We start from the raw sequence: 13,485 nt of genomic DNA on the forward strand, positions 1-13,485 counted from the left end.
TCCGGATACTGACAGGGCCCTTAACACTGCCACATTAGAAGCATAACTTGCTGATAGGACCGCACTGCAAATATTTTTTTTTGCCTTGTCTTTGTTTTTAGCTGCCACCACACAAGTTTCTCATGACATTCTTTGGCCATTTTTCGCATCTCTACCAGCAGAGGCACCATTCATTGTATCATTCATGGTGTCAAGTGTTATAATTGTCATACTTTGACATCACAAATTTGACCTCTGCATGAAATACATTTGGTTTCCTTGTGTGAAGAAAAGGCATTTTGTGCTGAGCAAATATAGAGGTATAATTCCAAGGATGTCAACTGTTTGATAGCATTGAACGAATAAATGAACAGGAGTTGAATTTAGGGTCTGTCTAATGGCGGATCATATTGAGGTTACAACTTTCGGCTATCACTGTGCAGCAGTTAGGTTTGCTCTTTCAGCTTCGTCTGGTTGAAGGGCTAGGTACCACCGAAAAAAGATAACCTAAAGCAAAAGCTAACAAAGATGTGCCATTTGCAGTGTGCATTTGTGGTCTAGTTTTGTAATTCAAAGATTAATACGATGCTGCAGCCAGGACAAAAACAAGACAATCTGTGTTGTGTACCTTCTTATATTTGTCCCTTTTTTTGTACATACCATTACTAAAAAGGTATGAAATCGGGCTTTTGTGAAGCAGTGTCAACAATGATGCTTTCATTTTCTCTATGTTGTTATTAGTCCTGCTTGATAAATATTGGTAATATATACTTGTTTTCAATGCTTTCATGCTAATGCTTCTAGACCAAATAAAGGAAGTGCTCAAGCTAGATGACGAAGTGAAGCAGCTTGCCCAGCATCTTTACCAGCAGAAGTCTCTCCTGGTCATGGGCAGAGGCTACAACCATGCCACATGCTTGGAAGGTGCTCTGTTTAGTTCCCTTTTCTTTACTTAATCATGTTTCTGAGAGTCTCATATTAGGCTGATGAACTTATTTTGAACAAACCGTACCATTTATTTAATTTTACAATTTTTTTCTGAAAGTATTCTTGTTGTGAAGTATGTGTTGGCAATGTGCACGGTGTTAGAGTTGAGACGGCTGGTGGGAACCGGTTTATTGCCGACGGCTTGTCGGTACACACACAGAACACGAAGAGCACGCCTCCTACCAGGGCAGGCTATTTGTACCATTGTGGTGGCACTGAAGTACAGACGACCGTGGCACCCTGCTAGTTTTAATATGCAGCACTTCCCCCCCCCCTTATTTTGGATCGCTACCAAGCGATCATTCGTACCCATACACATACCTTGCGGGCGCACGCCGGGTCCTAGTGGATCGCCGCGGGGGCACTGGTCCTACTGGCTGTTGCGTGAAAGTCTGCTCATTTACTGACCTCTCTCCCAAGGGCCCTGACACCTGCACTGACGTGCCGATATCTAATGTCCCTTTACTCGGTGAAATTTTGAGGCTCTGAGGCTCTGCATTCTCCGACAGCGGCATCTCGGACCAGGGAATTCCCCTTAACGATTCCACATAACATCTTGTGTGATCTGCATGACAAAACCGAAGAACCCCGCCTACACGTATCAGGAACGTCACTTTTGAGACCTGAACAATTTTTCCAAGCCACCAGTTCACCCTTTCATTGCGAACGGTGCGGACATATACCTCTTTGCCTGGCGTAAACTCGCGGCTGTTTCCCCTTCTCGCATCTGCTGTGAGCTTATTTTTCTCAGTTCTGTTTTTCCACACCCTCATTAGGTACGGTTTCAGCATGGACAGTCTGGTCCAGATTTTTCATCCGAGAAACAGTTCGCATGGCGCTGATTCTGTGAATGAATGAGGCGTCGTCCTGTATGAAAACAGAAAATTATTGATGCGGTGCTGTAAGGACTGCCTTCGACCAGCTCTCTCACCTTTGAGCTGCAATTTCAAGATACCTCTTTTTGTGGTCTGCACAAGTCTTTCTACTGCACCGTTGGACTGAGAGAGATATGGTGGCGTGAAAATTGACTTTACACCATTTTGCTCCAAGATGTGTTGAAATTCACTGGATCTGAATTTTTCCATCGCTGCACTTTTGCAATCGCTGCTTGACTGCCGTGTCTCCTCTGATCAACAACTGCGTCAGCGGCAGATGATCAGTCACTATTTTGAACTGCCTACCGAGCAAGTACTTGTGAAATTTTTTTATGCCAAAGATTATGGCTAGAGCTTCACGCTCAATTTGGGCATAGTTTCTTTCGGCCGCTGTAAGCGTGCGGGATGCGAAAGCGATAGGTCTCTCGTCGTGACCCTCAGTATATGCGAGCACCGCTCAGCGGCCATATGCCGATGCGTCACACATCAGGCGGAGCGGTTTGTTTCTGTCAGACAAAGCTACCACTGACTCCTCACTTAAAAACTTGCATTTCTGAAAAAAGCTGCTCTCACACTCTTTTGTCCACTCCCACGGACTATCTTTTCTGAGCAGCTTGTAGAGTGGTTCTAAGGTCATTGCTGTTTGGGAAAGGAACCTCGTGTAAAAATTCACCAGTCCTAGGAAAACCTTCAGTTTGGAGACGCTAGTCAGGGTTGGAGCCCTCAATATGGCTTCCACTTTATCTCTCGTGGGACAAATGCTGCCTGCGTCAATTTCGTGACCTAGGTAGCGGACTCGGTGTTTCAGAAATTGACATTTATCGGCATTGGCATGTATGCCATGCTTTCGTAGTCTCTGTAGCACCTGTTCAGTACGTCTCAGGTACTCGTGTTCGGTCTTTCCTGTGATGAGAACATCATCGAGATAGCACACTGTGCCCTCCGAGACAACCAATATCCGATCCATTACCGATTGGAAAATGCCAGGAGCGCTCGCGATGCCAAACGGTAAATGTGTGAAGCGAAAAAGGCCGAGGTGTGTGTACCGTTAGCAACTCATGCGAATGGCTATCCATTTCAAGTTGCAAGTACGCCTTCTATAAATCAAGTACACTGAAACAAGTCCCCCCTGCAAATGACGCAAACACGTCTTCCGGCAATGGCAGCGGGTAATGAGCTACCGTTATACAGAGGTTTAGGGACACGTGGTAGTCGCCACATAGCCTGATGGCTTCTCCGTCACTCTTCAGAACTGCTATAACAGGCGTTGCCCATTGGCTTTCCTGTACCGGGTACAACACTCCTGCCGCTTCCAATTCCTTCAACTCTTTTTCAACCTTATCTTTCAGGGCGTACGGCAGTGGGCTGGCTTTACAGAATACAGGTTGTGCTCCCTGCTTCAAAACAATGGAACCCTCGAGCCTCTTTATAGTTCCAATTGGGCCCGTTAATACGTCCTTGTACTGATCTAGCAGCCCATCCTGTTTAGTGGTTGCATTCACTCTGAAGACCTGCGACCAGTTTAGGCGAATGTGCTTCAACCAGTCTCGGCCAAGCAATGCCGGTACAGTGCGCCCTTGTTCATTTGCAGCTACCACTAGCGGCAGTGTAAAAGTGCCTCCATGAGTTACAGTTACAAGGACACTGCCCTTTAGTGGCACACTTGAGCCATTGTATGTCCATAGGCGAAATGGCACATGCTGATATGGCAGATGTCCAAAATGTTTCACAAATTCATCTTCAGGAATAATAGATACCGCTGAGCCTGTGTCTATTTCCATAGCAATGGTTCACCCGTTTACGTTCATGCCAATTTTGTACGGATAAATTCTTTCTCCTAGCACATACAATTCTTAACTAGACACTTCTTCCCCGGCGAAATTGCTTTGCCTTGTGGCACACATGCTAGCTAAATGTCCTGTCTGATAACAACTGTAGCACCTTGCCTTGATGTACCAACAGTTATGCTGGTGATGGTGACCCCCACAACGAAACCACGACGGTATCCTGTTCTTGTCAGCGGACACTTTCCTTGCGCCCGCCGTCCCCCGTCGCCGATTGTGGCTGGTTGACCGTCTAGTCCCTGCACAGTCACCACTTTGCCACCTGACATCCTCCTCCGGCTCTCGTGTCACACTGGGTCCTGGTAGCAGCTCTTGCATGGCTCTCAGCGGCTTCCTTAGACTTGGTGACGACGCACGCTTTATCCCACGTTAGGCCCTTGTCGTCTTCAGTGGCCAGCAGGTTGCACCGAATAGCCTCACTGTGCACGCCCACGAAAAGCTGGCCTCTGAGTTCCTCAGACAAAAACATTCCAAACGAGCAGTTCGTCGCCAATCGCTTCAATTCCACGATGAAGTCGTCAGCTGTCTCCCGGGGTCTCTGTGTGCACTTATGAAAGATATAACGCTCTGTGACTACCGACCACTTTGGCGCGTAATGGTTCAAAAGTGCCTGTTTCATCTCTTGATGTTTACGCAGGTTTCCGAAAAGATTTATCAAGTTCCACAAAGCGGTATATGCGCCGTCCCCCAGTATAGCGATAAGCACATCGTTTTGCTTTGCTCGTCCAGCTTATTCACTCTCGCGAAAGCCTCGAACCGCTCAAGGTAGATAGCCATGTTACCTGTCGTGGTACAGAATTCTGACAGGCACCCGATGAACGGCTGGTGACCAGTGGACGGTGCTGATTCTTGGGCGGCGTTCATGATGGCTGCTGCGCTTTGATGCTCGAGTCAGGGCTGGCAGGTTCGTGGTTTCCTCATCGCCATTGTTAGAGTCGAGACGGCCGGTGAGAACCGGTTTATTGCCGACGGCTTGTCGGTACACACACAGAACATGAAGAGCACGTCCCCCTACCAGGGCAGGCTATTTGTACCATTGTGGTGGCACTGAAGTACAGACGACCGTGGCCCCCTGCTGGTTATAATATGCAACACACTGCCTATAGGTGGTGCGACAAAAATCCAAAATGGCTGCTAGGAAGAGAGTAACGCTATTTGGTCTGTGTGCACCATACCACAGTCTTGGCGTTTTATGTGCGCTGAGCTTAGTAAGCAACAATATGGCACTGTCATTCACTAACCTACTCCACTTGGCAGATATGCTAAGGCTCATTGGATCAGGCCAGGCTGGGATTCAATGTTTTATTGCAGGTGGATAAGTGCCCATCAAGCATACTTCAGATCATTTGCTTCGGTGTGAAAGCTTTCATAATGCTAGATTGGTTGCGTGTAGGCATCGGAGCTGCACATACTTTATATGTTAAGGTATTTGTGTTTTCCTTTATTTGCTGTAATGCACATAGCCCGATTTGGTCCATGTACAACACAGCAGTCGCAAAATTGAGCACGCGTGCCAAGCTTGTGGCATGCGGAGCATGTCCAAAGAACTTCCTCGGCGTCCGTCGGTGCGGAGTGTGGTGCTTGACAATAGAATTAAGTATAGATAGGAAAATGCACTTAATTCACAGGTGCGTGCAGATGTTTTTTGAACATGGAAACAGCGAAAAAGCTTATCTCTTGGCAGTCTAAACATGTAGCTCTTAAGTGGATGGTGGTTTCTGCTGTTCCCAGCTTGACCTGCACAGTGCCTTTCTCGGTACAGTCTGTGCCTTCAGGCAGCAGAAAAAAAAAACTTCTTCACTTCTGTGTTTTGAAAACTTTTACGAGAGCATACATATTTCGTGCGGGTTGCATTCTGGTTTATTCTCTCACCCAACGCAACAGCGTCCAGTGAATAAATCGAAATAGAGAGGGCGAGTTTGATCGCACGATGATTGGCTGAGTTAGAAAGCGGATTTTCACCAGTGTGATGCTGGCAGCATTTAGCAGCTAAATGGGGTTCCTCTTGTAATTCCTCACCCCAGCTCATGCAAGCATCACAGAGGGCAAGGTAAATATCACACCGCACAAGCTGGTATCAATTATGACTCTTATAATACAGCCAATGTGGCACTCATTACCTTTAAAACTGCCAGGCTTCAAAGTAGTGGTGTTGCAAAGAATCGTCAGTCTTTTATGATTCACCTGGCTTTTGTAATTCTATAATGTCAGTTGCTTTTGCAAGGCAGACAGTTTCCAGCAGTGCAAACATCTCATAGCAAAACGACTCACATTTTTTATGAGCTGGCTAAGCACACTCATTTTTGTTAGTCGTAGTACTAGAGAACGAATCCATAGGAGTGAAATGTGCACTGCAGACTTTCACAGGTTGCGACATGCATATGTACACCTAACTGCAGCTTCATCACGCACTGTAACAATAATGGAACTCTAATAATAATGGGAGAATTTTCGGCTGTAGCCGGCTCGGTCAGCATACTGAGGCACCATTGCATTCGTCTCCATGTCTTTGAGAAGAAAGAAGGATGAGTGTACGCGCCGCTGACCAAGCAAGAAACGTGCTTATGCTGCCGTCCAGTCGCTCGAAGTACCCTCTTCCTGGCACTTCTCGCTCTCACCGCCAGGTGGTGATACAGTCTACGGACATTGCGAATAATAATGAGGTGACTGCAGCTTCCACAGCACAGAGTTGGTTGGAGGTCAATGGGAACAGGCCTTTGTCCTGGTCTGGACATAGGCTGATGATGATGATAACAACTGTACATTGTTTTTATTGATTTTGAGCAAGTCTGCGAAGTTTGAGTTTAAAATTTTGAACATTGTACTTTGGCATGGCTTAAAAGTGTTAGGTGTACACTTAATTGCAAGCATGCAGGCCACATCACGAATGTCCACAGGTGCTTTCAGGCCACGCTTTAGGACCTGCAGGCGTTCTTGGCACAGGGTGGTGAAAAGCATACCTCTCTTTCTACTGCCTCAAAGCACCATTGGCCACTAGTCGCAGGAGCCTGAGCAGAACTGCTGAAACTTTTCCAAAGTTGCCTGCGTAGTTTGAGGAGGTGCACTTAATGCCAAATGAAATGCAAACACGACAGTCCGGATGTGAAATCAAAAACAAAGAGGTATTTATTGGAGGAGACAAAATATAGGCATGCTTTTTTTTTCACGGCAAATAATGGTCACTGAACCTTCAAACAGAAAATTAACTGTGCTGCAGTCGAATAAAATAACTTAAGTTTACAGTGAATCTGCACCCACATTTAGGACCCTAGCAAAGAATTGCTCCGCAACGAAAAAGTAGTCAGTTGCTAAAATTTTCTTGTTTGTTATCTAAACAAGAAGCTAATGACAAGGCATTGCGAGCATAAGAATTTTGATGCATATGGCTTATTTGATTGTAGTCGCGTTAAAAAGCTAATTTCATTTGTTGTTCCAATTTGTCAGCAGACTCATGCAGCTAGGACACCCTGGGCCATGGCCCATTGTTGTACATACTACTGTTTTTTAAGTTGCATCCTACTGTAGTACATCCTAACATAAAATATTGTTACATTGTTTTTAGTGGATTTCTTAGCGGTGTTTATTGCCTAAGTTCAGTTGTTCCAGTTGCATTTCATTTCATGCTTATCTGACTAGTATAAGGCTTATCAATCACTCACATGTGCACATGAAAAAAGAAAACCTCTTTGAAATTACAGCCACTATGGTGCTAAAGAATAAATGGGTATGCATGACAGTTTTCAGAACATGGAATTGCATGAAAACTCTCTGCCATTTGTTGAGAAAACCTCAGTTTAAAGAATTCAGGTTCTCATGCATGTGCATTTATTTGTCACCCTTAAGTTCTCATCCTTCATGTGTCATGAAGAGTCTGTAGTGTGATACGTACAGAAACACTTGTCAAAAAGCTCAATCTGAGCTAGTGCCACCATCTCAGAAATTCAGGCACTGAATTTCGTGGCTTCAGTGAGCATAGCACATGCTTCCTGGGTGTACACCATCACCTTTAAGGACAAGAACTGGGAGATGCTCAGGGCATACATTAATCTTGAAAAATGTTGAATTTAATTGACCAAGCATTCTAGAGTGTGTTAGATTTAGCATAGGGATGTTTCCATGATGAAACACTGGGACCCTTGAATAGAATCCGTGCTGTGTTCTTAAGTGTACTGCATCTCCCAAGGTTAGGGATTTATGGATGTAAGTATAAGATTGCTAGTACCATAAAAACCTGCATATAATACGGGGTGTAGTTTGTAGATAGCAAAAATGGAAAAAAAAAAGTTTCCATCCGCATATAATGCGAGTAAGGTAGTCGGCTCAGACATTCTGGAAGTCTCAAAACCTGAACATCCCCCAATTATTTGTGTATGCCAGACGCCAAATACAACACATGTAGTGCGCGTGCCAAATATCTGGCAGGTACAGATCTGGGCGCTGCGCTCGCACCTACTCATGTCCTGTGCCGTGAGCATGCACAGACCGGGTCTGGCATATGCGTGAGCGTGCGGACACTGAGGTGCGCACGCTTCGGAAGTGTCCATAGTTAGTGCTTTAGTGATCATCGTCATCATGTGTACTGTTTTCCAAAAGGTCCTTGTCAGAGATATCTTTTCACAGAAACACTTCTTCCGTACCGTCGAGCACGTTTGATATCCCGCATTTCTCGAAAATACAACCGGTGAACTTCTCAGGACTGCTGGCCCAAGTGTCCCCATCAAACTGCGAAGCACAGCTGGAGAGGCCAGTGTCCTACGGCAGTAACTGCAGGCTCTCCCTACCTCATCCACACCATGTAGCAGTGCTTGATGCAGTACGAATGCTTTCGGCAGCTACAATTACTTCCTTTTAAGAGCACCAAAGGACTGCTTTTGTGTTCTTGATACCATTGGAGGTGCGATCGTCCTGGGTGTTGAAATCAAAACCAGCGACCTGTGCCACCGCTAGTGAGCGCCTCCTGTCGCTCGAAGCATGGTGGCATAGGGTGGTGATAACGGCGCTCGATAATAACGAAACCAGAACTGCGAATTTTGGCCGAAAATTGTTTGGATCCGCATTGTTGGGGCTTCCAGGGATCGGATCCCATCGCTGCCAGCAGTTGTCATGGGCTGGGTAGTATGGCCGGTTGCTTTGATGCAGGGTAGCGTTGTTTGGCCAGAGAAGGGACTAGGAAGGATGGAAGCTTGACATTTGGGACAATGAAGACAGATTTACTGGCATTTAGGAAAACTTATTTACGTACTTTACGAAAGAAAGAACGAACAGTCAAGAACTAAGAGTTCATAGCGTCGAGAGACAGAATGAGCCTTCTCGCTAAGGCCCAGAGCCACTGGATGAGCCTTTTCACTAAGGCCCATAGCTATCGTTTGTACTCAGGATGCTCATTAAATACACTGAGGCTCTGCCTCTTTCACCACACGAGACACAGGTTGGAAGAGTCGCCGCACATAGCCCGCAAAGCCCCGTGGGAATGGGCAAGGAGGATTCGGAGGTCCGCTGCTACTTCGTCCGAAACTGTCAATCACGGCCCACTTGCCCCTTCGACTGTACACAGTCGGTCATGTCTTGCGAGGAACTGCAGACAAAGGGAAGGTCATCTCCCCCTTTTCGTGTGCGTGGGAAAGATCCCAGCGGCCGCTTCCCCGGGAGGCATCTTTTTTTTTTGTAGGGGTCCTCGTGGCTCAACGATCTGTCGAAATTGCCACTTCCATGTGGTCATTCCGGTCGTTGAATCTTTGCTTTAATCGCTGCCGGTTGATGAATCTTCGATTTAATCGCCGGTGTGGATCCCGTTCATAACAGCATATAATGCGAGGTGGAAATTTGACGTGCTAAAATATGGATAAAAGCTTTGTATTATACGTAAGTTTTACGGTACATTTCAAGGAAAGTATTTGTTAGTATAGTAGTATTCCTTGCTGTAAGCTGTGCATGCAGAAGAAAGGGAAATATACCGCTTTGCATGGAATGCCTATTGCCCATTATCGGTGTTAAAACTTGAGTCATTCCAAGAGACAGTTTGTCTCCCAACATACCTGTGGGACTTATCCGGGATAATTGTGAAACTTTGGCAAGAAAAGCTGGAGAAGGAAGTGAATGGGATTTAATAAGTGTTTGTTTGATTTCGGGCCAGAAGTATCGCAACATAATTGGGAGCAGAAGGTTCTTGCAAGTTGGATACGCTTTGCATTTTTCACTTGAAGCATGTCAGAGGTGGTAGTAAAAATGACTAACGTTCGCAGCTTTTACTGCTTATGCAGAATGACAAAACAACATTAATGGCCCAGTAGTGATCAGAACTGGTTACGTGTTCTGGCCATTGTATCTTTGAGTTAAGTCTCTGCACTGTGTGCAGCTGTACAGCCTTTTTCATACCGTCAGTGAGTGAGAGCCTTTTCTGCCCCTGACTAAATCAAAGTTTGCTTGATCTATCATGTGCACAAACTCCTGTCTATGGTATGCGCTATCGTGCTCAATATGACTTGCAGCACCAAAGTCAGCCAACTGAGGTTTTCTCTTTATAGTAAATCAGTGCTCCTTTACATAGCATCAAGCTTGCACAACCATTCAGTGTACCTTGTGCTTTGCATCCACCGCTAAATGTATAAATTTTCAGCACCACTGGGCTTGCAATGCTTCGTGAACTGAGTTCCTGCCACAGCTCGCACGTTGCAGCTCATATTGTGCGCGATAGTACATATGTCTCTGCTTACGATTTCAGAAAATTAAGGAGCTGATGTACATGCACTCTGAGGGCATCCCTGCCGGAGAGCTGAAACATGGCCCATTGACCCTTGTGGACAAGGCTATGCCGGTCATGATGGTGCTCACACGGGACCCAGTTTTCCCCAAATGCATGAATGCTCTACAGCAGGTGAGCTAAATTGACAACTTTGTCATGGTTTCAAAAGTAAAACTCTTCCATTTTTTTTTATGTGGTTTTATTAGTATTAGTAATTCCTTTATTCGAGACTTGCATCAAAAGTGATACTTAACAATAGTGTGTGGATTGTTGTACCACGTGCAGAGATCCCGAAAGTAAAACTTTCAGAACGACTTGTGGTTGGTTTTTAGTGTTTAGTAATTGAAATTTATTTTGTTTTGTAGCCATGGGGAAGGAAGAGAGGCTGAAATTGTTTTTTTTTACTGCCAGTTTTAAGTTAGTTGCTTGAACACTCCCCGTTGTTTAAAAATTAGTTGGCAACGTCTTTGAAGCTTCAGGTGGTAGAAATACTACTGGAAAACACAAAAATAAGGTCCCAGTGCAGCTGCTAATTCAGTGAAAAAATTTCAACACTGCACTGATGTTGAAACTGTGAAGGCTCCCAAACCTCTGCAGAATGAGTCATCTAGTCCAATCAATCACGGTTTTGGACCAATACATTTAAGTTATCACTTTCTCAAAACTTTCTGTATGTCCCATGAATTTCATTGTATTGGGGTTTTACTGTCTCACTGAATAATTGTAGAGGTCTTGATGAAAATAGTTTAGTTCCGTTGCTTGTTTTCATACGTTGCCTTGCTATGGATGCTTGCAGTGGCAAAATACTTTCAATAGAGTTTCAAGAGGAATCTGGTTTGACCCAATAGGTACAAAACTTCCTCAAAGGGATGAAAGCAGCGAAATTTTGGCTTTGCACAGAAATATAAGGACCTATGTATATGTAAGTAATGTGAAGAAATACTTGTGTGCATCTCAAGAATGATGCTACTTGGCAGCCCTTCTTGTCGTAATGTTGTTGTACTGCTTCATTAGGCAGTCTGTAATGTCTGCTGGCATTTTTGAAATGGTGCCTCATTTGCTGTTTTGACAAGCTCGCTGCCCTTGGTTCATGAGAAGTTTTCAACAAGTTTTCAGTTTGGTAACGGGTGTCACACATTTTCAGTATTGTAGAATTTTTTCATTACTGCTAGTTAGCTTAATTTGAGGTGCACTGCACTGAAAGTTAAGCTGCACATATCATTTCAAACTGTTTACCTTACTCTTTGTACTGAAGAATGTTTCACTGAATAGTAAAAATACACTTGCAAATGAAACTGACTGGTTTCCTATAGTTTACCACCCAGTGCATACAGCAGTATATTTTCCGCTACTTTGGTGGCTCTGTGGTTATGATGCTCAGCTACTGTACCAAAAGATGAGTTTGATCCTGGCTGTGGCAATTACATTTCAGTAGAGGCTATCTGTGCAATGTCAGTGCACATTAAAGAACCCCATGTGGTGCCTCATAGCCTGAATTGGTTTGAGACATTAAGCCCCCTAAAACCAGAAAGCCATTTAATTTTCTAATGGGCTGATTGTTAAGTCAAGAATTATTAAACCTCTCAGCAGCTGTAAATATGCAAAAAGCTTAAATTATAAAGCTGTATAGAGCATCAAAGAGAAACAAAATAGCCTGTTTACTGAAAAGATGGCTCTGTTGTGAACATTTTTATTTTTCCACAGCTCAAATGAAGTATGCACATAATATTGGAGGTTACCAGTGGTGTGACAGCTTGCATGCGCTAATGAGAGCTACCATAAAAACCTGCGTATAAAATGAACACGAATATAATATGAGGTGTGAAGTTTTAGAGACTCGAAATGGAAAAAAATTTTGCCCACGTATAATACGAGTGACGAAAGCTCAGAGAAGACATTTATTCAAATCACATCCCACACTTCACTTTAATCACTTTCATCTTCAGCAGTGCTTTCTTCAAATATTTCTTTGTCCGCCAAATCATCCCAAATGTACTCATCTTCCGTGCCATCGAGGGCGTTCGAGATGCCGCACTTCTTAAAAGAACTACGCACAAGATCTTCTGGGATGGCCACCCACGCGTCCGTGATCCATTTGCACAGCGTGGCTGGCGAAGCCCGCTTCAGCCTCCCGGTTGGCGTCACTGCAGGCTCACCTGAGCGTATCCACTCTGCGTAGCAATGCTTGACTGTGTCCTTGAAGCGCTTGTTTACACAAACATCAAGGGGCTGTAGTTGTGACATCATCCCACCCGGAATCACGAGTTCAGTGCCGCAGTCGCGTAGCAGCCTCTTCACCGAGTCGGCCAAATGGCAACGAAACGCATTTAGCACAAGGATGGACGCCAGAGACAACAGTGCACCACATCGCCTACACCACACGGACTTTACCCAGTCCAAGACTAGATCCTCATTCATCCACCCTTTCTCTTGACATCTCAGGATGACATTTTTCTGCAGCTCTTCACCTTTCGGCAATGTTTTCTTCTTGAAGATTGCGTAACGGGGAACTTGCGGCCATCTGCCGCGCACGATGACTGTAACTCACGTCTTCTCGTTGTCAGTGGACCGCACGCTAACTTGTTTAGACCCCTTCTCGTGCACAAAGAGGGGCGATGGCATGTCCAGGTAAACCAGCGTCTGATCAGCATTGCCTATTTGGTCCAACAGAAAGTTCTTTGACTTGCGCAAAAAAATAATATGGCGCTGGAAATTCACAAGCAGCTCTTCGAACACTTCGGGCAGCTTCTGTGAAATCGAGGTCCGCTCACATAGTGAAAAGCCTGCACGGCACATGTAGCGATGGAACCAGTGCTTGCTCGCTTTGAAGGAAAGCGCAGTATCCCTTTTTCTTTTGCAAGCTCTCTAGCTTTTGCCTGCATAAGCTCCACGCTCACAGCTAGATTTGCGGCTCGCTGTTGCCTTACCAACTCCGTCAGGCCAAATTGAATTTTTGGGAATGCGCAATTCTTCGGGCCGCAAAAGATCGTCGCGTTCTGCTGCACGCAAAAGGGCTTCTTCCTGTTGTTGCCATCCACGAATGCTTCCCTCGACGACA

General features: G+C 45.2%; 1 protein-coding gene across 1 annotated transcript in view; it reads left to right on the forward strand.

Moving 5' to 3' along the window:
* The window catches only part of LOC144115253 (glutamine--fructose-6-phosphate aminotransferase [isomerizing] 2-like), a 28,319-nt gene extending 16,179 nt beyond the window's left edge, over positions 1 to 12,140 (forward strand). Inside the window, exons 6-9 of the mRNA XM_077649554.1 lie at positions 784 to 903; positions 5,710 to 5,735; positions 10,407 to 10,559; positions 12,132 to 12,140. Coding sequence (XP_077505680.1) covers positions 784 to 903; positions 5,710 to 5,735; positions 10,407 to 10,559; positions 12,132 to 12,140 — 308 coding nt within the window. The remainder of the gene's footprint in view (positions 1 to 783; positions 904 to 5,709; positions 5,736 to 10,406; positions 10,560 to 12,131) is intronic.
* The last annotated feature ends 1,345 nt before the right edge of the window (positions 12,141 to 13,485 follow it).

Source organism: Amblyomma americanum, chromosome 1 (genome assembly GCF_052857255.1).
Source record: "Amblyomma americanum isolate KBUSLIRL-KWMA chromosome 1, ASM5285725v1, whole genome shotgun sequence".
NCBI classification, from domain to species: Eukaryota; Metazoa; Arthropoda; class Arachnida; order Ixodida; family Ixodidae; genus Amblyomma; species Amblyomma americanum.